This window comes from Ammospiza caudacuta, chromosome 7 (assembly GCF_027887145.1).
Source record: "Ammospiza caudacuta isolate bAmmCau1 chromosome 7, bAmmCau1.pri, whole genome shotgun sequence".
Lineage (NCBI taxonomy): Eukaryota > Metazoa > Chordata > Aves > Passeriformes > Passerellidae > Ammospiza > Ammospiza caudacuta.
The window spans coordinates 21,342,337-21,369,527 of NC_080599.1; the positions used below are offsets into that span (position 1 = coordinate 21,342,337).

Sequence of the window (27,191 nt, forward strand, 5' to 3'; positions counted from 1 at the left end):
CACTCTGTGCTCTCCTGTGACAGCAGTTTACAGCTCAGACCCAGAACTGCCTCACACCCCAACAGAAAGAACAAACTAGGCATGAGGACTCCACAGAGCTCTGGTCTTCCCAGGAACAAACAGTTTTCTGCATGAAAACCCCAGGATGCATTCTGATGGAGTAATATTGATTTTCATCAGGTTATTGAGCAAGAAGCTGCAGCTGTACTGGCTGCCATTCCAAAGCTGGAGGCTTCCCACCTCACAGCTCAGGGAGTTACCATGGAAGCAAGCTGCACAGTTCTTGTGTTGGAAAGAACCACAGAAAACAGTATATAATGTATTACATTATATTAAGAGCTTGTAAAGGGCAGGTTGGGAACCTTCACATCATCACCACTGACCAGAACATTGCACTGTTCTGGTCAAGTGCTCTGGCACTTGCAGTCTAAGAAACTCAAACGTGGTGTAATTGACTTTTAATTAAATAAGCAATGTGCAAAAGACTTAGTATTTCCCCTCCAGCACTCTTGAGAAAAATGAAAATAAGCCCACATTCAAAAGCAATGAAAAAACCCCACAAAATTGAAAGTAATCCAAATTGTTAATGCCCTGACAGCACAGTTGCCAGATGCCTTGATCTACAAGGCTGAAAACCTCAACTTGTCAAAAACTAAGATAGTTCCAACAGCTGAGCATCCCTTTCTGGTCGCCTTTAGCTTGCCAGATGCTCAAGCCCTCAGGCTTCAAACAGTGATGATGCTGACACAGTAAATGCTGATATTCCTTCTGGGCACACAACAGTGCCAGGTGTGAGGGAAACACAAAAACAGGGCACAAAGTGCCATCCTTTGGTCTCTTTTTGAAAACACTGAAACTGTATCAAGACCTGCCATGGGTTTCAAGATAGCAAACCAAGTCCCAAATCCATCCCACTCTCTTTGAGTGCAGTAACCTCTGTAAGTGTTCTGAGCACCAGACAAAAAAAAAAATTGGACTGAATCTCATCCTGTACTTTGTCATCCTATACAGGTGACAAAGCTGTTTGGCCAAAAGGTGCTTTTTTTTGTATTTTTGACTGTTTTCTCAATAAGGAAGCTTAGTTGTTCCAGAACTTCTATTCTCTCCTCCCACAAAAGGTATGAGTAATCTGAAATCTCTCACCAATTTGAATGATGATAAAGTAATCCATTTAATTCTCAGGATTTTATATATGAATATTGCCAAATTTGAGCATATAGTTCCTCTGAAATTACTTCAGTTTCATCAAACAATTTTTAGCAGGAAGTGTTGTCAGAGGAGAACCTCACACAGAAACACTATTTGGCAAATTTGACCTGGTACAATGTCCTTTCTCGAGAGCATCACTCCTTCTTACTGAAGACTTGGAGGAGTTGAAGTATTCCCTAGCTTTCATGAAATTACTTCTGACTGAGATTAGTGAAAGCAGAAGCCCAAAGGAGAGTGTGAAGTGGCTTGGAAGACAGTTCCACCAATGGTCCCAATACTGCTGGTATGAAATACCCAGGGCTGTAGGTAGTAAGGATATGCTGTTCTCCATTGGCAGTTGCTGATAACATTTGAATAATTCTAACATGTTTGTCACCAAAGTTCTGGTGTCTCTATCAGGTGGCCCTTTTCACCCCAGTTCAGGTGTGTCCATCAGGTGACTGTCTCCAATAAAGGGAGCTACAGTTCCAGTAAAACTGGAGTGATCTGTCCCCAGACACTCTGCAAGCTCCCTGTTCTGCTTAGCACCTGACAGAACAAGGGAGCTGAAGGAACTCTGACAGATTCATTGCTATGGAAACACCAAACTCACACAGGGCCCCTGTCTTTATTGGTGTGGGTGGGAGGATGTCCTACCTCCTCACCAAGAGGGCAGTACCCAGGAGGCTGATCTCCATCTGCAGCCCCCTCTGGTGTCAGGGCAGACACAGGCAGTGACAAAGCAGCTCTGGGCCAATCCCCAGCAGCACTAAAACTTCTCCAATACACATGGACAAGGTGTGCTGGCACACTGAACTGCACATGGCCATTTCAAACAAGATCATGCTCTGTACCTGTAAAGTTGATCCCATTTTCTTACAGTTTGGTCATATTATTTCAAGTTTTTCTTAGTAAATAAACCCTTACGAACCTGTGTACCTTAAAGCACCTGCCAAATCAAAGCAAAAGCTCTTTTACAAGTTAATCATGTTAAAAGAACTGATTACCTAGAACAGGAGAAAGGAAGAACAAGAAGAAAAAGAACTCCTCAAGTCACAAGGGCCTTCAGAGAACAAAAATGCTGTAAGGCAGTTGGAACTAAATGAATACAGAGAAACATTTTTGGTGTAAAAAGTCATATAAAGACTGCACACACCATACCCTGCTTCTGAACCTGCCTCAGCATGGTGACAATCCCTTTTCCTCTGCCCATTTATATCTGTTGGCATACACAGGATGCAGCTTGAAGCCAGCCAGGAAAACTTTGGCGATCTTCAGAGCAAGGAGGTAAACACCCTGTGGCTCTGCCACTTGTCCATGTCACAGTGGCAGGCAGGAGCATGAAGAACAATAGTTTTGTAGACATCCCATTACCAAAAAGGAGAAAAAAAAATTGCAAATGATGGCTAAGAAAGATGGACGGATACCAACAATGAGCTACCAGCAAATCTGACTAGCTTGCCTCTTGTCCAGAAAAGCAGCAACTTGGGGGGGATCCCTGGATGAGTAGGATTCCAGTAGACTCCACCTTCAGCTCAATGTTTTACTGGCATGGAAATGGCTCAAAGTGGGACAGCATGTTATAGATGCTGCCTTTGAAGTCTGTTGCAATCCAGGTCAACTGGTTTGCTCCAGCAATGTTTAAAAAAATTACAGTTTCTCCCCAATAATGAAGAGGCCCAACTTCCCTTAGAAAAAGTCTGTAGTAAGTTAGATCATTGGTCCAAATACTTGGAGGACACCTCTGTTTTTCTGTGATGTCATGGCCAGAGCACCCCATTTCACATCTTCACATGACAGGACCATGAGCGTGGCTTTAAATAGTCCAGGAATGTGGGCTGCAAAACATGGAGAGGCAGTAGATTAGTCACAAGCCAACAGCACCAGCTGTGGTACAAGCTCCTGAAATCAAGCTTCTCTAACAGGAAAGATCAAACCACATGTCTGCACCCTAAAACCCTGTTCATGCCTTCACTAAGAGGTGACTGAAAGTGTAAGTGCAGCCATAAGTTCTGTTACATCAGGCAGACACTGTGCCTAGTAGCCTGCTGTATCAAGAAGCCAAGTAATTAATGATGGCAAACTCTTAACTGAGGAGAATCAAACTTAAAATAGAGGCTGCCAAAGGATACCTCTGGTTAAAACTGAAATCACCTGGGACAGCAAGAAGTTCTGTCTAGAACAGAATCTGGTACCAAGAAAATGAGTTAGAGAAAACAGCACCTAAACCCCAAACTATCTACAGGTAACCCCTTCTCACCACCACCCACTCTAGCATGGGAGAGGCACAACTGGCACAGTTTTTGTGGGCCTTCTACAAAATTTCTCCTGACTTCACTGGCCAAGTGCTGCAGTTCCATTGCCACAGCCTAAATGAGGTCTGGCATATCCTCAGAAATGGGGTAGCACCACCCCCCTCAGTTCCAAGCACTGAAATCCTACCAAGCACAAAAGGACTATTAGGGAACACACTTCTGTTAGGCAGCTCTAGGCGAAATAACTCCTAAAGAATGGATGTAGCACACTGCCAGAAAGGTTCATGCCCTTTAACTTCCACTCTTCCTGCACAGCAAGACAGGACAGCCACTCCCAGAGCTGGTTATCCAGGGGAATAACCAGGCACTCACGTTTTCCACGGGGCAGTACTGGCGGGCGTACCACTCCTGGCTGTAGAGGCAGATGATGACACCTTGGCCCAGGAACAGGGAGGTCCACATGATCACATTCCAGAAGGGCCCTTTCCGACTGTCATTCAGGGTAAAGTTGAAGACCACTGAAAAGGGGAGGAATGAGAAGAATTTCAGAAACAAACTCAAGATTCAAGAATCAAAGATCACCTGATTTTACTGGATCTTCCCCTCCTTTCACTTCATCTACTGCATGAGAATCTGATTGTGCTTGGCAATAGAGCAAATACTCTGAGCTGATTCTCACATTTACTTCCAGTAACTTTGCCAACAAGCTGTGTGCCTCTGGGGAATCAACATTATTTCTCTTACACTGGTCACCAAGGCATGGCAGAGGTGGCCTAGAGTTTATTAGAGCACTCTAAAACACAAAAAGAAATCCAAGAGCTCTGATTTCTAAATGGGCTCTTCTGTTAGATTATACTCTTTTCTGACCCAGAGATGGGGTAGCAGAGGTGTTTTAAAAACTTTTATTCTATTTTCAGTCTCATGAGAAGGGTGAGACAAAACAGATATTATAATTCATGCCATCATAAATCCATTTCCCACACTCTTCCTCACTGCAGTAATGAACTAACTAATAGTTTCCTTATACTGTGAATAGGGGAAGACTGACAAGCTGCTGACACACAGTGATTTAACTACAGCTTGGCAAAGAGGAGGCAGTGCTGTTAAACTCTGTGCAGTGTCACAGGAACAGCAGTGTATAACACAGATCCCTCTTCCTCATCACCAAGACCTTGATCATCTAAGCCCCAAGCTTCCAAATCCTCTGTGTGTCCATAGGTGTGTATCTCCTGAGCTGCAAAAATCCATTCACAAAGCTTGGACTCACAATTGCAACCCTTGGGCAACAATACTGTGTGTTAGTGCTGAGGGAACAGCTGGCATCATTATCAAAAGCACAAAGCATGCTTCTCTAAAAAAAGCCACAAACCCCACAGCCACTCCCACACTCTCCTCCTTGGAGCTTACCTCCAAAGCATGAGAACAGGCAGAAGAGAACTGGATAGAAGAAGCCAAAGCAGATGCTGAGGACATACTCGTGCACAGCAGCCGACACGGTGAAGACAGACAGCATGGCTGCTGCTCTGAACTTCTTCCCAAAAAACTGGGAGAGACAAGAAAGCCAAGTATTAGGAGCTACTCTGCTGTGGTTTTTGTTTGGTTGTTGCAACACAGTGAATTTTCTTCCCTGAGCTAAGAAGGTTCTCCTCCAGCCAAGAGGCATGTGTGAAATGCCAAGTGCCTTACAGGGCACCTTGGCCTTTAGGTGTTTCTCTTCAGGTACATTTCTGCATAGGTACTTGTGCTGAGCCCACTCATTAAATACCTCCCACAGCTCATGGAAACAGTGCAACATGGGTTCTGACTGCTCAGGCAGTCTCTGCATTCCTACATCTCAGCCCCACATTTTGCACACATTAAGGACTTGGAAATGAGTAATGGATCCCTCTAAAAGCACAGTGGCTCCCCACAACAGCTGACATGAAACATTTTTATGCTTCTAAACATTTTTATGCTACTGCATCTTGACAAATGTACCGTTTTGCCCAGTAGTTGAATGTTTAATTAACAAAAGAATACATCAGCTTGTTACTCACCCAAAGGAAGTCCCTGTAGGCATAGTAATAGAGCCAGTCATGTACCACCACATTCCAGGTTCTGTAGTAGTTTGCATAGGATGTGGAATTCCACCAGTCCTGAAAGCACAATGGAAAGACTGTAAATCTAATTAACTATAAAACATTAAAGAGGGATTTTCTAGGATATCAAATTGAAATATATTCAGCAAAATAATACCAAGCTAACATAACAATTTGACCAAGCTTTCCATCACACTTCCAACATTCTACTTAGAGTATCAAGGTCTGGTTTTACCCCAAACTGCAGTGGGTGATGTGATAAAAGAACAAAAAGAAAGCTAATGGAGCTATTGGATAGATCTGGTGGCTGCTTCTGTTTGTGCACAGGGTGTTTTACCTTAAAGCAACTCAGACTGCCAACAGCAACCAAATGTGTTCTACAGCACAGCTACAATCTTAAGCCTTAACAGCACAAACCAAGCAAAATCCCATGGTTGCTTTGTTTGGTAAAACAATCTTCAGTTTCCTCCTTTTTTTTTTTTTTTTCATTATGACAATGACTTTCAGAAGCTTTATAAACTGCAGCTCCTGCTTCTCACCTTGTAGAACATCCTGTCTGCAAAGCGCAGCATCTCGGCAAACGCGTTCAGCCAACAGTGAAGGAACGCAAAGAACACCAGGAAGAGAATCAGGACACCTGGAAACAAGGACAGCCACACCAGTTTGGTAGTGTTTGCTCTCAGCCACAAGCAAGAGCACCTAACACAGTCAAAAACTTTCTTATAGGCAGTGACAGAGATGAGCTCTACTCTTTTGTACAGATGGCACAACAATATTTCAGTTTCTCACCACACCAGGCCCTGCTCTCCCCAGAGGGCAACAGCAAGGCTGCCCCAGAGCTTGCAGCTCGATTTGAAGAGTTAAATTCAAAGCTTTTATTTTGTATTGCTGATTTTGAATTTTTACCCCTTAATGCTGCAGTCTGCTCACAAAATCTCCTTGGTTGATCTCTGCCTGTCATGAATGCATCTCAAATGAAGCACTTCTCCCTTCCACAAAGATGAAAGTCACTTGTGGATCTGGGCCTTACCTGGCAGGATGGAGTTGAAGATACAGAGGACAAGCCCTCGAAGGTTGAAGGTTTCCTGACTACTGTTGCGAAACAGAGGAATGCAGAGTCTCACAAAGATGTAGTAGGCATAGAAAAGTGAGCCAAGCACCTGGAACAAAAATACCCCAAAACCTGACTTCATAACAGGAACACACAATTAACACATCACCACTTGCCAGCTCTAGGAGAGAATGGCAGCTGCCAACACAAGCCAAAATAATTTATTTTACATTGCTGCCAATAAACCTCCCCCAGGATCCAGGCAGAAAGAAAGCCACAGCAATCCCTGGAGCATGCTGAGCAGCCAGCAGCAAAATCAAGTTCTCTTTTCTACTACAGCAGCTGTCAGTTTTTCCCAGTCCTATCAACTCACACATTTTGACACAAAAAATCCATACTACTGCCAAAGTGGGGAAAATACCCTTGATCTGCATCCAAGGTAAGGGCAGAAATAATTGAAAAATACTTACTGTAGTTAAACCTAATATTAAAGCTTATTTTTATTTTATTCCAAAGTTGACATTCGCAGGCCAAAGCACCTCAGGCTTTCTCTGACTTATGAACTGATGTTGTGGATGTTGAGGTTAAAATGCCAATGTTGAAATACTTGGATGTAAGGCAGGTGCTGTCCTCCTCTTTGTCCAACAGCAAGCAGCCAAAGGCTTGTTCATGCTGCCTTTTTTTCTTAATTGTTTTGCTTTTTAAAACACAAATGCATTGTGTTACAGCAAAAGTTTCAGTCACACAAATCCATTACTTGGAAACACATCCACAAGAAGCTATTGGAGCTCATGGCCACAAATGTGATGAATCAGTCAATCTTGAACTCAAATAAGCACTGGGGATTTGGACCCCAGGCCTCATTATTTCAAAATTGCTTTGAATAACTGCAGAGAAGAAGCTGTGCCCCTGCACTACAGTCATGGTGAAGAAAGAGGGCATTGCTCTACACACAAAGATTTTTTTTTTATCTGGAGGCTTGTTTAAGCAAAGAGTTTTTTCTTTCTTTGGCACAATCATTAGTGCAGCAAGATCACAGTTTGTTAGTCAATGAAAAGTATTCTTTATTGGTAAGGCCATGCCAAGTGGAGTGATTTAATGCCAAAGAGAGCTGTTGGACAACACATCTTAGATGATCTCCAAGAGTGTATTCTGCAGAAAGCTGCACCACTCACCTGTGCAAATTTGGTAGCTACATAGCCCCATCTTATTGTGGGATTCCTAGAAGGAAGAACAGGATATCACAGTTAAATAGGACCTCAAAGCAGCAAGCCGCCCCCTTCAATTACTTGAAGGATTTTACAATTTTACTGACGTATTCTCTGAAAAAAAATAGCTTCTGAATTCCAGAATTCTTAATCTCCTGATGCCCAAGGGATGTCTGCCCAAATTGCTGGTTCCCCACTTTCAACTACAGCAGAACTCCAGCAATTCCATAAATGGGAAGGTATCTGGAGGGCAGCACTGTACAGTTCTGTAGGAGGTGGGAATCTGCAGACAGTTGTGTGAAGGACTGCTGACTTCACACAGCCAAAGTGTCACCCAGCAATGCACAGAAGTGTTTGGGAGTTCCCACTCATAAAGGCTTCAGCCTCAAACTCAGAGACAGGGCTGCTTATTAGCACCACATAAACACACAGGTTCCTACTGCAGGAACTGTCCATCACTACATGATCTGTAGCAAGTTGTCTATTAGTTCAACTTCAAGTGAGTTTCCCAAAGAAATAAAAGCAGAACTCCATGAGCAAGTTCTGCCCTTGCCAGCTTAACCACATCTTTGTGAAAGCTCCAACTCATAAATTGATCACACCCAGGGGTGCTTAATGTTGGCTTCAGTTTTCAGACTGCTTAATGTTCTGTTGTTGCTCACATTACCTGGGATAGTTGTCTCTGTAGATGAGGGTGGGAGCAAAGAGGAAGTACAGGTACTGAGAAATTCTGGGAATATGTACTGTGCCTGGGAAGAGGGGGAAATAAAAAACAAAAGCAATCTTTTTACTGACAGTTCCATTTTACTGACAGTTCAGTCTCCCCCAAAAAACAGAACGCTTCTCACCTCAGAAACCTCAGTCTGGAACTAAAAGTATGGGATTTGCAGAGAATAAAACAAACTGGACCTTTCAGATGGTGTGCATGAAGGACAGTTAGCAAGTGAGGGTAACCAAACTATCTGCTAACACCTTGGTATCACATTTCCTGTCCTATCAACACATGGGTTCAGTCCATTCAGCTCTAGCATGCCTTGCTTAAAAGATCTGTTGTTCTATGATTGCTGTCATTTCAACTACAGCACTGAGCTGGAGGTCTGCAGGCAACATCTAGACAACTTTTACTCCTAAAAGCAGAAATAGGAAATCCTGGAGAACAAAGATTTAAGATCCAGAGAGGACTTAGACCTGAACTACAGTCTAACTCGTTGTCTAATACAACTGAAAACAAATGAAAAGGTTCAGGCTGAAATTATGATGCAAAACCTTCAACCTCCCCATCAAAGTCACCAATTCAAATCCCACCTCTCCAGCTCATGAGAGCAGCTCACAGCAATGGAAGGAAAGCTAGAGCTGGCTATATAAAATGGAGCAGGGCAAGTTACTCACCAGACTTGTCCTTCACTGAGGACAGGACTCGGGGTACGTTCTCCCGGATGAAGGAATGAGCCTTCATAACAAGACGAACCTGAAAGGCCAGGAGAAGAGCAGCTCAGTGCTCTCGTTTTCACAACCTTCCAGGGAAGACTGGATCCAGCATTTTACAGCAACAGCTTCAGCATCTTGGTTTCTTTCCCATTTAGCCCTTTTACAAGCAAAGGGCTGCTTCCTCCACCCACAAGCCTGTTTAACTGACATGAATTCCAAACTCTGCAAGGGGAAACGTGCAGCAGCAACTATGGCTCAGGAGACACATCTCATCTACACTTGCAGGACCACCACATCCACAAGGACTGTGAATAACACCAGCAAGTCACTAATCAGCTAACATTAACTTAAAATGGAAGGGAAACCCCTCTCCATTTCAGCAGGCCAGCATGTTTCAGAGTCTAGGTGTGTCCTTGAAGTTACGTGTGTTGAACAGCAATTATCACTACCTGGGTATAAGGTGGTGCCCCACATAAACAGTCCACAGCTATCAAGCAGGTTTTTCTTTTAATTTTGTTTTAATACTGAAGAACCAAAAGTAGAGCCAGTCCAAAGTTAATTCTTAAAACTCATCCCTGACCATCCTTGTTTTAACCTGATGGACTGACCAGACCTCCATTCTTGCACTTTTCTGTTCCCCTCCACAAAAAACATTCCATTTCCTAGCAAGTCCTGATTACAGAGCCAAGAAATTTACTTCTTGAGACTAGAAATGCCAACAGGAACCACTTCTTGACCACGTACTTGCTTTATTGGGTTTTGTTTTTTAAAGAGGAATATGACAGCTTCCTTATGGACTATGGCACAACATGTTCTTAAAATTGGTTTTAAGCACTTAGGCATCCACAAGACAACCAGAAACAAATGGAATGTCAGTAAAACCCACAGTAAAATCTTAAATATTGGGTAAAAACCCACAAGTGGTTTCCAGGTCAAAATGAAGTTATTCTCTACTCTTTCTTATTAGACTTGCTGCATGTAACTGTCCTCAAGTCTCAGAGATGCTGCATCCACAGCCTTGGCTTAATTTAATGAATAAAAACAACATTTGAGTTCTTTAGGAAAAAGGACACTTTCCACTTTGAAAATAAAATGCAATTCAATGTATCCTAGGGTCCAGAGGATGCAGGGTAGGGACTTACCTGTTCCAGGATTACAATGAAGCGGGAAGCTGGAGGCAGGGCATAGGCTACAGCAACATACGTTGGTCCAAACCCAAGCCCAGCTATTTGGAAGAGTGTGAACAGCATCCCATAGAAGAAAGAGTGGACTGCACGATGGGAGGAACTGGAATAGCCTTGGGCCCACCACACAAAAAGGTTGTATGGAACAACTACTGTGGCACTGAACATGCACAGCCAAGTACAGAAGACAACTGGGAACTTTCCAAAAACGAAGACCAGGAGATCAAATCCAAGGACCAGCCTAGAAGGCACAAGGAAAGAGACAATTTTTGAGCGTCCATTCTTTGATTAGAAATACTTCTACTCCACTAAGTGGTCACAAACCACAAAGCTTCCAGATCATAACTGTTTGACAGTCTGGATAGAAGTGACTGTGGCAATTTCAGCTCAGGGCTGTCTGTGGCAGCTTCAAGTGGCCACACTCAAGTATCCCAGAAACTAAGAGGAGGACTGATGCCATTAGTGCTGGCAGGCACATCTTACCTTCAAATCCCACAGGGCTTAAGTGCATCTCTAAGATCAGCATGTGCTTTAAGAGCAGGCTCAAGCTCATCCTCCCAAGAACAAGCACGTGACTGAACAATCCACTGCTGGACGAGGGTCCACAAGAGCTTTTGGGGAACACCCCCAGGACATGATCACTGCTGCACTGGAACTCAGCTCTTTCCAGGGGTTTAAGCCTAAAGAGGCTTTTCCCCTGTCTCTATAGTCATGGGGTATTTTAACATCAAGCACTCAAAGCTAGTCTAATCCTTTTCTGTGGGCATTCCAGACATATTCCGTTTAGAAGTTCTCCAAAAGGATCAGGGTCATTAGAAGGTCAGTCCAAATAAGAGCAACTGGTGTGCACCAGGTACTTTAGTCCATTAATCAAGCTTAAAACATAAGGACATAAACAAAAGGTTGATCAACTTCACTGCCTCTCACACTTCCTCAGAGCTTACTCCTACAATATGCTCTTCTAAACTAAGACCAGAAGACAACAGAACAGAATACACCAACAAAAGTTATTCCTTCTCAGGTGGAGGCTCAATTGCAAACTGGATCCAAATTATCAGATCTAGCTAAGACCACAGATATTTTTAAAGTAGTAAGGGTATCCAGCCCTAGCTGATTTTAAGGTAAATACCCATTGTCCCCCAATGTCCATACACAAGTAAGTTAGGATCAGCTAAACAACATTCAATAGCACACCAGACTATTCTTATAGCCAGACTAAAGGGACAATGATTATAATCAAGATACAGTTCTGGTTTTGTACACTGAAGAGCAGATAATCAGCAAGATAAACATGTAATCCTACTTGCGTACATGAGATACAGCTTCCCAAAATATTATTTAAGCAACAAGTGAGGAAAGCAGTCTTTCACAATCTTATTCACAACTGGCTACCTGCAAAGCACTATCTTAGCAGAGGTTCTGCCAACATCCTTGAGATTTTTCCCCAGGAAAAACAAAGTTCTATTTTTATTTGAGTACAAGTACAATGTTCCAGAACTGTCATTTTTAAACAGAGGAAAGACTGCTGAAGTATTTTAAGTTTTTCTAAGCAGAGTCCTTCTTCAAGCAACACAAGCAGCTGAAAGCTGCTGTCTCATTAAAGATACTCAACCAAAGCATTCCACATTCCCTTTTGCCAGCCTCGTGATGAACTAAGCACGTTAGGGTGAGCTGTGTGGCCACAACTCTCCTGAAACACATCAGTTAGCAGTGTTTTCCTAATATCCAGATTTCCAATTTGGAATGGTCATGCCCTCTCAACAGGAATTCCAGCACATATTCTAAGTACGCCAACTTAAAACCCACACTCCCAGCAACACCCCAAGAAGGAACTCCCCCTTCTTTCTGCACCATTCTGCGGTTTCATGTGCATCTGGCACTCTGGAAGAGCTACTCCCAGCCCTTATCCCTGTCTTTCCAAGGCATTCTTACCTTCCTTCATCAATGAAGTCTACTAGAAGTGTACTGAGGATGAAGACGATGAGAAGGGCGATGAACATGTGGTAGATTGTCGTGATGTGACTCACTTCAAACAGCTCACTGAGAGAGACACAGAGTTAAGGTACAGCTGGGGTGCCACAGACACAGACACTTCCCCAGCTTATCCTCAGACAAAGGATAATTAGCCACGATCCCAGTGGCACTGAGATGGCTGTAAGTAAGGTTTATATTTGCAAGATATTTTAGGAAGAGAGAAGCTTGAACAGATTAATCCCCATGGATTTGAACATAAGACTGTGGGTGGTGGCAGGGAAAGTACCTCAAAGCACAGGCTCATTAGTTTGCTATCAAGGGTATTTTCAGTGAATTTGATGAAATTACTTTGATGAAGTTAAGTTACTCACTCCAAGAGGGACCTCCTGGCAGTAAAGATTTTCCCATGTTCTGGAGGGGCCCTTGAATTCCTGCAAGCAAAGAATATTTGTTTGACATTTGAGCCAAAAAAGGAAATAAAGCTTCCATGAAACACAACCTTGTTATAGCAACAGCTTAAAAGGAACTTACTTAGCTTTGTGCAGTTCCTTCTCTGCACAGGAAGCTGGGAAAAGGGAGGCTGCAGATGAGGAATCCAGGAGTGCCGATTTTGCCACCAAGCTGTTTACAAACTCTGTGAAGTGACTGTCCACCTCCTTCATGAAAGCTGGCTTCAGTTGCTGGCAGAGTAAAAAACACAGCAGCAAACTGTTAACTTGCTGGATACATTTTCATAAAATATTTATATTCCTTTTTATCCTGGAGCAGGACAGAGCATCCAAAAAACATTTCTGTGCCATGTACCAACAGCTGGAGCCTACTTGGATAACCTGGGGCTTATCCTGGCCTGTTCACACACCTCAGGTCAGAGGACTTTGAATAACATTTATCTTCTCCATCAGATTCAACACAGAATTGCTCTGGCCTTTTAGAAGACTTATCTGAGTTCTGAGAATTTAGTTCCTTAATGTTTAACCCTCAAAATGGGGAGCCAAGTGATGAAGCAGAGCTGAGAGCCAACCCCTGAGCTCCTGAACACTCTGCCAGCCAGCCATCACCTTCAGCACAGGCAAAAGGCAAGACTCAAGAAATTATTTAAAATCTGATTGCACATGATGTTTTGTTTTCTTAATGCAAGTGTTTACTAGCATGTTTGTCTGACCATCCTTTGCCTGGGATTTTTCCAGTTTGCCTCCAGATTCAAGGTGCAAGTCTTCCTACATGACATCCCAGATCAGAATTCCCAACTTCTATTTATTTTCTCATCTTGAAGGTTGAAAAGAAAAAAAGAAAAAAAAAACCACCCTGTTTTCAAGGAGCTTTCTGGAGGAGAGAGGGTTGTGTGGAGACCTCACAGCACCAGCCAAAGTCTGAAGGGGACCTACAGGGAAGTCAGAGAGGGACTCTTCATGAGGCACTGCAGTGACAGGACAAGGGGTGATGGCTTTCAACTGGCAGAGGGTAAGTTTAAATCAGATATTAGGAAAAAATTCTGCCCTGTGAGGGTGGTGAGGCCCTGGCACAGGGTGCCCAGAGAAGCTGTGGCTGCCCCTGGATCCCTGGAAGTGTCCAAGGCCAGGCTGAATGGGGCTTGGAGCAATCTGGGCTACTGTACTGGAAGGTGTCTCTGCCCATTGCAGGAGATGGAACAGGATGATCTTTAAGGTCCTTTCCAACCCAAACTCTTCCATGTTCCTATAAAATACATGAACTGATTATGTATTTTTACAAAATGCTCCTATTTAATGTGACAATAGCCAAGTAAGTTTAAGTCTCTGGCAGAAAATACAAGGCAATCTGAAGTGAGACCACATACAAGCAGAAGACCTTGAAGTCACAATGGATCAGAATTCTACATTCCTCCCATTTTATAGTGGTCAGATCCAGAGAGCTCTCTTGAAACAAAAACTGCAGTAGGAGAAGGAGCAGATTAATATTTGACTGTAAAAAACATTTTTCTCTTATTTGACAGCTTCCAGAATAGACTAAATAAGCTTTCCCAGTGCTTAAGAAAATTCTTAGGATCTGGCTACTTTTAGATATTGCTTTTCTGGGAGGCAGAGGATCGTCTCTGCAAGAGACAAAAACTTGTTCCTTTCAAAACAGGAGAAAAATATAAACAAAAAATATTGAGTACTTGTGAAATAACCTGCAACAGAAGACACTGGTGCTCTCTGATACAGCCTAATTTTACAGCATTTATGCACACATCCCTACAAAAAAGTCAACTAGAAATTCCTACTTCTGTTGGAGTGCTCAAATTTCCATGCTAAACAAAGCACTATTCATTCCCATCCAAATATATATATATTTTTTTAATAGTGTCTCCCCATTTTTAGCCTAATCTCTCCCCAAGTGAGGCTTTAGCAGATGATATTTCCCTAAAGTACCTCTTCCCTTTGGCTGGCACTCTGCTGACATTGCCTCCTCCTAACACAGCCCTCCAGGGCTGATACCAGCACGTGCATGTTTGGATTGGGAGAGCAGGACATGAGTTCTTAAAGGATTAAATCAAATACAAACCAGAGTATAGACCCTACAGTAATTGTAACTAATAGTAATTACAAACCAAAAACCCTTGAAGGAATGTTATGCCATTACAAGCAGAAGTTGGCCAATAATAAAAAATTGATGGCAAATCAGAAAGTTGAGGGAAGTAACCTTTTACTTATAAAGTTGTAACAGTCCCTCAAAACTTCACTCATTTTAAGAGATTTAGTAATTTTTGTCACTGACACCTGACCTAGTGACAGAACACACCATTCTCAGCTCCTTTTAGAATAAATGAAAGACTGGACTTTTAGACTGCAGATGCTTGAACACCTCCTATGCAAGAGTAACTCCCAGCTCAGCTCCTACAAATCCCATTTGACCAGGCTTTTCACAAGTCAAGCATCTGCCCACAATTTAGATACCCATCACAGAAAAGGCAAACTGCAATCCAAGCCTCTGTTCAGTGGTTCCCACAACAAAAGGGCCCAGCACTCCAAGAATTCTCAGGTATTTTACAGTAGGGTGCTTTTTTTTCCCCCCCTCAGCCTTGAGGCACCTGAAATAAATCTGCAAGCTGCATAAGTCAAAGCTTAAAATCTGAACTTTGTGTTTTGGGAGAAAATTCAGCAATTTAAACACCACTGATTTTCTAGGATTCTCTTTGTGGGTAAGAAAACTTTTTATGAAGCATGTCTCAAAACTGGTAACCAGAAAATAAACAAAAGGAACAAGAGACACTACTGGAGAAAGAAATCCAAGGTCAAGTTGTCCCTTTGCAACCAGCTAGTGCTCCCTGGAACTTCCAAAGCTACTTGTGCTTTACAGTGAAAGCCTTCTCCTGCAAACACCCACTGCCAACAGTGATTAGCAACGACTGTTCTGTCTGCAGAGAAGTTACCAGGCTTGATCTCCTGTTCTCAGTAAGGATAAACAGGGTAAGACAACATCCAAAATAAAATTCTGAGCTGACTGCCACTCTAAAGGGCTGAATTTAAGGAGTTTCAGCAAAAAAAACCAGCACACCTTTTGCAGAAGACTATTTAAATACACCTTAGTTATACCTGTTATAAACCCCACACCACCTATAAAGGTAGGGAGAAAGAGGAAAAGAAAAGTGAAACAGGAAAATATTTCAAAGGTGCAAGGTATTTTTCTCTAAGTATCCACTCCCTACTATTCATGTCAAGCTGGCACAATTAGATTACTTCAGATTAACCACATTTTCTGCAATAAAATTATGCAAGAGTGCAGGGCAATTTGCCCTGAAGAACACGGGTGCCACAAAACAATGGTTAACAAGGAGGGTGCAGTTCATCCTTAGCCAATTTCATTTAATTTGGGCATAAATCACCTTAACATAGCCAAAGACAAAGGCAGCCCACACAGATGCAGATGGTGCCAGAAACACCCAGTGCTATATTCTATGAGGACATTGTTCACTGACAAAAAGAATGAGACCAAAGCTCAGGAAGGTCATCTCCACAGCCAGGGCAGCAGAAGCTGTGGGGTGCAGGCTCCATGCTGCCCTTTATTCAATGGACAGCAGGGCACAGAGCATTTTAAAGGCTCAATATGCAAGCAGGCTGGCTAATCATCACACTGCCAAAAGCCAGTGGTAAGGCAATTTCCATTTTATTGACAGGTTTCAAAGTTCATTCTTATCTTTGGACTTCAACCTATTGGGGTCAAGCAAGACAGAACCCCATTACATAAGATCATCCCTCTTGTGCTAAGTGGGACAGAGAAAGAGGGCTGGGGAAAAGTCACTGCGCTCAATCTAGGACTGAATAGGGCTATTTGTGTTCCAGGGCTAGTGACTCTCCAAAAGACTTCCAGGGTCAATTGTCCTGCTCCCCACCACAAGCAAGTATTGTGTTTACCTCAGCTTCTGCTATGAGCTGCATTTTCCTTGTTATCACGTGGTCCACATCAACCCAGCCTAAGGAAGGAAAGCAAATATTCAATATTTTTTGTTGCATGTCTGAAAACACAAAAGCACAGCATACAGTAGTTCAGACACCAATTTTTCAACAGTATTTCTGACTTCTAATAGGGTCCCACTAAACTCAAATCAAAGCTGCAGGAAGTTCATAAACTGCAACCACACATTTTAGAACAACAGCACTGTAAGGCAGTCAACAGCTGAAAACATGCTGGATTTTATTTTTCATCAACAACTCTGCAAATATTCCCAAGGTCCCTAAACATATTCAGCCTTGAAGCAGCAATCAGAATGACCCTTAGAAGGTCATTTCCAAGTGTGCTGATTTTTTATCAGGGCTTTATCTTACGCAGACATAAGCTTAGTTTGTCTGGAGGCCTCTGCATTGCCAACAGACAAGGCAGTCAGCCACAGCTATTAGTAAAATACCATGATCAGCTCTAAGACAGGCTAAATGGCAAGTTGGACAGTTATCCTGTGCTCAAACCTGGCTATTCCCACTCCTTTTATCCCCCAGGAGAAGTGCTAGATATCAGTGACTGTACTCCTTAATATGTTTGACTGTTAAGTAAACAGTCAGGTTTAACATGCCATCAATATAATCTGACTTTTGTCATTACTAACAATAGGTAAAGCCTCAAATGCCACATTAAAAGCTACACATCTGAGATGCCTCTGTGACATCAAGAGGAGCAACACCCACAGGTCAGACATTTCAGACTAGCTGTGTTTTAGGACAAGCACCAGCTGATGTTTCACTTCTCCAATAACAACAACACAGAAGATAAAATTACTTAAAACAGAGAGTCTTGCACATGAAGGAAAATCAAGATTGAAGCAGCAGCATCCATCCCCCTAAAATACCAGTCAGAGGGAAAAGATAGCAGCAAACCTGGCCTTGTTCTTATCCTTTGGCATTTATAGCTGCAGCACCACCTTACACACCAACACAGCCAGCATTACAACTTGCATGTTTGGTTTCTAAGACAACATTACCACTTTTAGAAAAAGAAGGTACTGAAGTGATTCCCTAATAAGATTCCAGAGCAGCATGAGCTATCAGATTTGCTGTAGAGGTGCCAAAGTTGTGCTCCTGTGAGACAAGAAAACAGACTGAGAGCACTACCACAGTGCATAACGTGGCCTCTACACACAAAGCAGTTTCATTTTCAGAGCAGGAAATGCTTCTGTGCTGCTCAAGAGCCTGTCAGCTTGTTTGAGCAACTGGCTTTAAGTGTTTTAGATAGGCCTGCTTGAGAGGTGACTCCATTCCAGTACTGGAAGAGAGTACAACAACACAAGAAACTTTATCTTCAGTGCAGCTAAGATCAGTTGTTAGCATTAATTCCCCTTCCCTACAATCAACCAGGAATTTTGATTTTTGTCTGCAGGAATTTTGTTTTTTCCTATCTGCTACACAAGCTGTAGATTTAAGGACAGAGCAGCAACAACTGCCTATCACTTAGCAGACTTCTGATGTAACAACAAAGAAGGAAACTGCTTAACACCATTGATTTTGGCTGCATCCAAGATCCATTTTTACAAAAATGGAACTCCTGGTTTCTAAGCATCTCCCCTCCAAGACAAAAATAAAAAACGACCAAACACCTCAGCATTTAAGCTCATTGTGCTGTTACATTTGCAGAACAACAGCAGTTTGGAAAACAATTTGAGAAGAATGTAAGATACCAGTGACCCACTCAGCTCATGTACTTTGCTGGTCTCAAATAGATTCACCTCCAAATATATAAAAAAAAAAATTGTTCCACAAGCAGCAGAACTGTATCCCCTTCACGTGTTCTCAGGGGCTCTACTCCCTCACTGTGCCACTCCAAATTGTATTCCTGGCCCACTCCTTCTATTAGTACAATGGGAAGAACCACCTTCAGCTGACCTGCTAGAAAGCAGAACAGAGCTGCTGAGCTCCAAGAACAACTAACCTTTCCCTTCAAAAAACTAAGAATTTGTGTCCCTTACCCAGCTGCCAATCTTCAAGATGATATCAAGTTTGCTTGAAGCCACCCAACAGCAGCCAAACAGGACACATGGGAGTTAAGGAATTGCATTATCTCCTTTTCAAGATAAGCTAAAAATAAAATAACCAGTTCTTGGACCATATATTTCCTGTCAGATCTTGCCTTTGAAGCCTCAGTCATTAAAAACTCACATTAAAAACTACCCAGGCACAGCTCACTTTGGAAATAAAACACCCTTGCAGACTACAAGGCCTTAAAACTGGGTATAGCTTTACATATACCAAATGTCCAGCTTTAATGGTTGTACAAGAAATGAGGACAATCTCTGACCTGCTGATGCTGTAATTGCTAAATTGGAATTTAAAGTGTCCTCCTGTCACTGTAGTTGGCCTCATATTAGTGTGCATGCAGAGAAAAGATTAGAAATAGGTTTTAAAATCAAGATCTCCATGGTGTCAGTCAAAGCAACTCATATGACAAAGTAAACTCACCTGTGAGATTATCTTTCTCAACACAGCCTCTTCTGTAGCAGAAAACTCACCCCAAACCAATCCATTCTGCTGTATTGCATCACCCCATAAACCCAGCAGTGTCACAAGGCAGATACCAGAGAAAAAGCACATCATCTTTAATCACTCAACTTCCCTTGCACAAGACACCACTTATGTTCTGTCAGGTCACTGGAGAAGAGATTCATCACATGATTTTGAGTCTAAAAGGAAATTTGCACTGCTGAGAAGTCCCAATCTTCACTTTCCTTTGACCCTGCAAAGGAAGCCTGGATCCCTCTGTATCACTTCGGGACTGCAACAGCATTACAGAAAAATGGACTCAAGGCTGCACTATACAAGGAAGCACATCTTTGCATTTAAAAGAAGTTGAGATATGCCTTAAGAAGACAGAAAATATATTTAAATTCATAAGAAAGTTTTCTTGAAGACACAGGTATGAAATAGTGGCCAATTTCAGAGGAGGCTTAAGCAGGGCTTGCTTTGGAAGAGCTTTGTTCACAGGGAGAAATTTTTTTATTTAATGGTCTTTGGTTCCCTTCCCATCAGCAAGGACATTAACAAGATCTTTAGAGGCCCACTGGTCTTCAGCTTGATCCCTTTAGAATGTGACTCCTCTGTACAGACTGATTTCCAAGCAGATTCCAAAGTCAGAAGAAAAAAATCACAGAACAATTTAATTGTAAGCTTTGTTTCTCTTTGAAAACCAAGCCAATAAAAAAAATCACCTGAAGATTGAGAAAGCTTCTTAATTGTTGAGAAGTTGAGCAACCAAAATTTCACAAGATTGACAAGTGCCTCTTCTAAAGGATCTTCTTGTCCCTTTTTCTACCCACTCTTGCACATCTTACAGATAAGTGACATTTGAAATGGGTAGAGCAGAGAATCACTCACATGATGTTGGGGCTGCAGCCTGGGATCCAAAAAAAACCAGCTTTGTCATTTCTTGATAAGACAACTTCCCATTCAAGAAGTTAAAGCAACACAAGAAGAAGGATTTCATTATTGTCAGTCACCTGGATTTAAAGGCTCCCTCTCCAAAAACATTGAAGATGTTATCAGAAGCAAAGCAATATTAAAGCCAATCTAATTCAGGGCTACTGTAAAGAGGGGAGGAGTTCCATATTGCTACAATACAACACACATTAGTAATTTGAGCTAATGAGCCCTTATTCTTTCTTATGGTAATTTATGTGGCCACTCAGCAATTAGAGGCAAGTTATGAGCAGACTCAGATGGTCTGTTTAAAGAATTCACAGGCCATAGGTCACTGCACTGCTGGGCAAGCATTTAGCTTAAGAATTCAGTTCTGCAGGGACATGGAGCCCAAACAGCCTCTTCACTAGGAAAATCAGCATTCTCTATATTATGCACCATGTCCACAGGCTCTTCACAAGAAACTGCTGAGCCTTTACCCAAACCACAGGTTCCAAAACATGACAGCCCCTAGAATTATCAGAATCCACCTAGACAAAACAGCTTTTTGATCTATCTCTCAGAAACACATCCCAGATACTCAATTCAAGCAGCTGAATCCACAAGAGGCAGCCTGTTGAAACACAGAACACTCATTGCTGTGAGTCATACAGCAAAGGCTAAATCTCTTTCCAAATTGCTCCCCCTTGGAGAGCTCTGTCCTCCTCCATCCCTCTGCAGGCACACAATTGTGCATCACCACGAACTTTTGCACCAGGGATGATCGACAGTAACCTCACTGAAGATAACAGCCCTTTTCTAAGATCAGCATTACCAGCCAGGCTTACTCACAGCAAACAGATATGCCACCAGCTTGTTTGTACATCAGCCTCCAGAGACACTTCCAGCCCTTGCCTGATATCTGGGCAAACAAGAACAGACTCCAAACCCATCTTTTTACTGCTCTGAACACACTATCTGAGCATTTTAGAGGCACTCATGTGCACGCTTATGATCCATGTCCTCTCTAGCCTTTCAAGATCTGCCCATTCCAGGTGACTGGTACAGTCTGATACCAATATCCCATTAGGCAGAGCAGTTTTCCATTTCTTTATGTATCTCCTGCTGAAAACATATAAGACTAATCTTATTAAGGAAGCCTGGCTTTTGACAGGGGATTATTACCACCTAGATCATCTGCTGACTCTAAGCCAAGACCAAATTAGTTGTTTAATTACAACTCTGGAGCTAATTCAAGGAAGAGAAATGATGTAGAGGACTGAAGTTCAGCTTCGCTATCAAAGTGAAATTGCAGGCTGAATAATTACAAGACAGAAACAAATCAAGGCACAGAAGAAATCTTCTGGCAATCTTCAAGTCATGAGTATTTTCCACACTTCTATAAAATTTGGCATACCTAAGGTAAAAACTATTTGAATCTCAGAACCCAAACAATGTGACAGTCTTCAAAAGCACTGCAGAACCAAGAAAAAAAAATAACCTCAACTGTACAAAAAGAAGAGTCAGACCTACTGTAGCTCTAAAGCCAATACATGTATTAAAATTATCCCTCTAAGCAATTTCAGATCAGCCAAAGGATTTGAGTTTTAATAAAGAAAGGATTAAGGGCCCAAAAGTTTCTGTAGACTTCTGGAAACAAGTCAGCTGGCCCTTGACACCTCCACTCTCACTGTAGAAAGCAGATTGTGTTTGCTATAACCAGAGAGGATCAAGGGTGGGTAATCACGTTAAAGGTTTAGTTTTTCTATGGCAATAACTGCCACAAACACACTACATATTCACTTCTGTACCTTCTTGGCCTGGCTAGAACCCCTTGACTACAACAAAATAGATTTTGTCTAAAATTCCTCACAACACCCAGCATTAAGTTGTTACAATACAAAAAAGCTGTTGCCAGACAGCAGACCATTAGCCTCACAGTGCCTTTGTGCCCATCAGCACTAATGCCTTAGAAACAGCTATTCAGGAGAGAATGGCCAGGACAAAAGAAAGAGAAAAAACATCTATGCCTGCTTCTCCTGAGAAATTCTCCCACCTCAGCCATCAAAGTCCTACCTAGTTACACAGGCACCCTGGAGTACCTGAAGAGGCCACTGTCTGCAACTCAGCAACACTTCAGCTTCATAAACCTTCAACCTTTGGGTCACAGAGCTGCTGATTCAACTCCCCTGTACAGAGGAATTCCTGACCAGAGGGATCCATCTTTCTCCCATGCCTCAAGGCATCAGATTCCTTCCTCCTACCTCCCTGTGTTATTCCTGTTGTCACCAACCCTGAGCTAAGAAACACTTTGTGACACCTCTGCTCAACTGGCAGCAACCTTGGCAGGTGAGATGCGCTCAAGTCTTGACTAACCAGGATTCCTCCCTGCTGTCCTTCACTGCAGTTTGTGTGGGAATTAAACCACATTGCACTGTTCCAATCCAACCCACCAGGCTCATGGACACTTTCAAGAGATCAACCCCAAGATGTTGGTTTGCTCCACACTCACAGCATCTCACCTGCAGTGAGGTTTTGTCACATCTCAGAGGTGTTAAAATGAACGGCCTGTAAAGACAGACACACCCCCCCATCAAGTCCTAATTATCACTGCTCTATTTATTACTTACCCTTCATTTATTACAATTAAGGAGTTTCCACACATGAAAAGGTTAAAGTGGTAGAACTCTACTCCCAAGCCCAGCATCACTGGATTCCAGTAGCCACCAACTCGATGCAATTTTCTAATACAGTCCCATTTGATCCAATTAAAATTATGTGCCACCAAAATCTTAAAATCCCAGTTCTCCAAGCAGTTTGTAGGATGGCTTTCTCTCCAGTGCATTTTATTTTTGATAAGAAATCTGACTTGTCCTAAACTTAAACAAGCTCCAACTTCCATTTCAGTTGAAAGAAGTTCTATTGAAATTGTGATGAGATCCAGAAGCATATCAGTGAGAATTATCTTCTTGAGTCACTGGCACCAGGATTTTGGATCTTGTACTCACATGGCACATTGTGATAACCTACTTTAGCTTTTTGCTTAATCTATCTCACAAAGAGAAAGGAAACAAGCTGCAGTTTCATCTCTAACCTCCTTATCATGGGCTGGAATGTGGTACAGCATAAACCAGGAATTACAGAGGGTCACACTCATAGTGCCACACAACTGTCCCTGCAACCCAAGGGACAGGGCATGGCAACACTGACCCTTCCACAAAGCTAACTTCAGGCCACATAACTTCTAAGGTGACCACAAAACAAACGAACAGACACAGCAGTGCATTGTTCAGTTTTCTGGTAGCCAAGATTTAGTCTGAATCAAAGGGAGCTCTCCTGACACAAAGAGAATCCCTGGGTGCACCCTACCTCCACCTGTCAGGTGGACACAGCACCTTAGCCTGGCATGTTAAAGACCATTTTCTTCCACCTTGAGAAGTCACATACTTAAAGGTTGTAAAGGAAGTGAGATGAAGTCCCAAAACAGCATTTACCAGGATTACTCAAAAGTGTTGCCAGGAGGCATTTGCACCATTTACAGCACTAATTAATCTCTTCCTCCTGTGACAGTTAATCACTGTTTTAGATCCCTGCAAGCACTGCAGTGCACAGCTCCTGAGGGAAAGCTCAGCAGGACAGCACCCCAAACAACCCACACCTGCTGAAGGGGTGCAGCTGGGACACAGGGAGCTCCACCTTCAGCCCTCCCAGAGACAGAAAAACAGAAATGAGGAGCAAAGAGGCACAGCCATGAGTAAAAAGGGCACCTTAAAGGAAATCACATGCCAGAGATGCAACCAGTGCTGAGCCACTGAGTCTCACCATTGCTTGAGTTTTGAAAGGACGTCTCACTCTCAGGTCTCCTCTGTGTTTCTTCATTCTCAGGGGTCTTGGAGGCTGCAGTGGAGCCAGCCTGGCGCTTCCTTACACAATCATCACCTGCCATGGTTACCTAGCTAGATCAGAAAAAGAGAGAAATAATGAATGACAAAAATCTCATTTATTGTTCAATAATATATTTACATAAAGTTGGACTTTCTTCCCTTCATTGTGAATTCGGAGCAAGGATAAAGGAAATTCAGCACATGCTTGAATTAGTCACTTACTGTTGATCACACTTCCTTTCCCTTACCACAAGGGGTACAGGAACAAAGTAACCAAGTAAGTTCCCCTACCAGTTCGTTCCTAGGACCATCTCAAAACATCTCTTTACATTACCCTCTTTTCCCTACAGATTTTAAAACTACTTAAAATAACTTAAGCTTTTGCAAAATCTTTAAAATGACAAAAAGCCCTTGCAATTCTTTCTGACAGCCAGGTGGACACCAAGACTTGTCTTCCATGAGCTGTGGCAGGTTTCCTTTGTGGAATCACCTGCAATATTTGACCTGAGCCAAGCCCCTTCCTTGTCAAGTTCTCAGCTGCTGCTGGAGCAGCTTCCTCAATGGATCCTTGTCGTTCTGCTTCACCAGACAATGGTTGTGTTGCAAACCAAGGAGAAACAGGAAGAGAATCAGGTTTGAACTACACCAGTTCCAATGACAAAGGTCACTGCTGGGGACAGAGCTGCCAGCAGGGAGCACCTGAAGCACTACATGCAAGTTGAAAACAGAATTTTCAGCTAATGAGAAATGGACAAAAAGACTCTAAATTGGTCACAAAGTGCTATCCCAGAACACTCTCCATAAAATTCATCTCAAGAACCTCTTGGCAATGTAGCTACAACTAGGGACAATTTGCAGATTTTTTCCAGAAAACCTCACAGGCATGTATGTAACCACATTTTCAAGCTTGATATATTTTTTCATCTTGGCACAAAGCATGCAGCAGATGTGTTTAGCTGCTAGTGAACAGCATACGTGCACCAGCACATATGAGCTGTTACAGACAGGCCAGGAAAACTCAGGAACTGGTGAAAAAACAAATTAAGGATGGATTACCTCAGAATAAGGAGGCTGGCACGTCTGCAAAAGGGAAATAAAACTATGACCAGAGCTTTACAGAACTCAACTTCCTGTGTTTGTCCCTCCAATAGGAGAGTCTCCTGTTCTCCTTTCAGACTACACAGCATACAGGGGAGAAACACCAGCCACCACCAAAAAACAAATCAGTAATTGGGTGAGTTTTCCAGCTCAAATAGAGGACTAGAAGTTTAACTCTTGTCTCAGGACACTTTTCAGCTCCTTCTTCGAGAGTTTAGGAAGGCATTTCTTCCTCACCGGTGCAGAGTAGTTCCAGTATCTAACTGAAAGCTTAACAGAAAGGAGTTAAAAATAACCAATCTCGGGATGGGGGGAAGGAAAAGTCATGTTCGGCATGAACTTTAAAACAATTAAAGAGTTAATAATTCAGATAGGCTAAGTATCACAGCACAGCCTTTTTCACACCGCAACTCGAAATCTGCTAGGGGAAATCTATGAAAACAAATATTTTCCTAGTCTAGTTCCCATTTGAACAGAGGTGCAGCATTACTGTACCTAAACAATTATCAGCACATCAGAGCCTAAAGGACATCAGCCCTTCCCGCCCAGCTCTACTAGAACCGAAACATTCAAGACACAATGCCAGGATAACTCCAAGATGTTCACCACCCCCTTCCAAGAGGAAATCTCTCCTCACAATAGTAAACACTCTGAGGCCATCCACAACTACAGATGAAGTTCGTAGAGCTACAAACCCATTAACAGATTTCCGAGCAGAAACTCCCTGATTTCAGGCGCTCGCAAAGGGCTCAGAGACCTTGAGCTCCCCCGCCTTCCCTTTGGACAAAGGGATAATTAATCAGAAGATGCCTTGGGAGAAAAGCAACACTTCATAGTTCATCTTTGCACTTCAAAAGGCTCGGTGAGGAAAAGCTAAGAATCACGGAATGGTTTAGGCTGGAAGGGACCTTCAAGATCACCTAATTCTAAACCCCTGCATCCAATGCTAATCACACTAGACAACAACCTTAGCCCAAAGAGTTTCATCTCTCTAAAGCTTCCCTTCAAAAACTCTTGGCCCTCGGGCATAGCCGCATCCCCGAACCCTCGGTCCCTGCAGAGCGAACAGGACAGCGACCAGAAAAAGTTAAGGTCACTCCACAAAGCAAAGTTAAGGTCACCCCACAGCTCATCCGCAAGGCGCACGACAGCCGGCAGGAAAAGGGTTTGCGGACACCGCTGGGAGCTGCCCAAAGCACTGCCGAGGCTCCGAGCCAGCGCCTGCCCCGCTACCTCCCTGCACACCCCCGCGCCTCCGCCGAGCCCCAGCCCTAAACGGTTGCGGGAGCTGCTTTCCCCGGGGGCGGGGCGGCGCGAACACGTTCCCGTGGCCGGTGCCGCGGTCGGAGCGGCCGCCAGCCCGCGGAGCGTCACCTCAGGGGCGGCCGAGCCGCTGCTGCTGCTGCCGCCTTCTCCTCCTCCGCCGCCGCCGTTCCGCTCCGCTCGTCCCCGCGCCCGCCGCCTCTTCCCGGGGCTCGCGCACGTCACGGCGCAGGGGGCGGGGCGAGCGGCGGTACCGCCCATTGGCGGAGGAGGTGGCTCCGCGGGGGCGGGGCGGGAGGCGCGCGCCGGGTGGGGAAATTGGGGAGGGGGGGCGGCACGTGAGGCGCACGTGGGGCGCCCCCCCCCCCCCATTCCCCTCACGTTTCCCGCCTTCGGCCCCCCCCCCCCCCCCCCACATATCACCGCCTGCTCCGGCGCTCCTGAGACGGGAAGTTGAGTGAGGGAAGAGACGCCAAAAATGTGGTGACCCTGCGTTAAGGGTGAGGGAACACCAAGGTTGGTAAAAGCTCGCAATTCAAAGGGGCCGCGAGTAATCAAAGTTGTATCACTAACCTACACACTTGGCGTGGAAATTGGTACGCTGGTACCTGACCAGCTGTAGGAACAGTGGGTTCTGGATAAAGCAGTTGAGAGTGGGTTTTAGATAAAGGGGTAGGGGAAAAGGAAAGAGAGAGAGAAAGAGATTAATTAAAGAGAGAGAGAAAAAGAAAAAGAGATCACTAGT

The 27,191-nt window shown here is 43.5% G+C and overlaps 1 protein-coding gene across 2 annotated transcripts; it reads right to left on the reverse strand.

The window, feature by feature from the left end:
- Positions 1 to 122: 122 nt before the first annotated feature.
- Positions 123 to 26,621, reverse strand: SOAT1 (sterol O-acyltransferase 1). Of its 2 annotated transcripts, XM_058808227.1 has the most exons (16): positions 26,558 to 26,621; positions 24,024 to 24,157; positions 16,740 to 16,798; positions 12,898 to 13,046; positions 12,738 to 12,797; positions 12,325 to 12,432; positions 10,351 to 10,633; positions 9,170 to 9,248; positions 8,448 to 8,529; positions 7,748 to 7,793; positions 6,552 to 6,681; positions 6,061 to 6,158; positions 5,480 to 5,578; positions 4,851 to 4,986; positions 3,816 to 3,961; positions 124 to 3,026 (listed from the first exon to the last, which is right to left on the reverse strand). In XM_058808227.1, the coding sequence occupies exons 2-16, from the start codon at positions 24,145 to 24,147 to the stop codon at positions 2,970 to 2,972; spliced, it is 1,656 nt and encodes a 551-aa protein (XP_058664210.1). In that variant the 5' UTR covers positions 24,148 to 24,157; positions 26,558 to 26,621; the 3' UTR covers positions 124 to 2,969. The 2 variants fall into 2 exon arrangements, with proteins under 2 accessions (XP_058664211.1, XP_058664210.1); XM_058808228.1 differs by lacking the exon at positions 16,740 to 16,798 and having other exon boundaries at positions 123 to 3,026; positions 26,558 to 26,585.
- Positions 26,622 to 27,191: the final 570 nt, after the last annotated feature.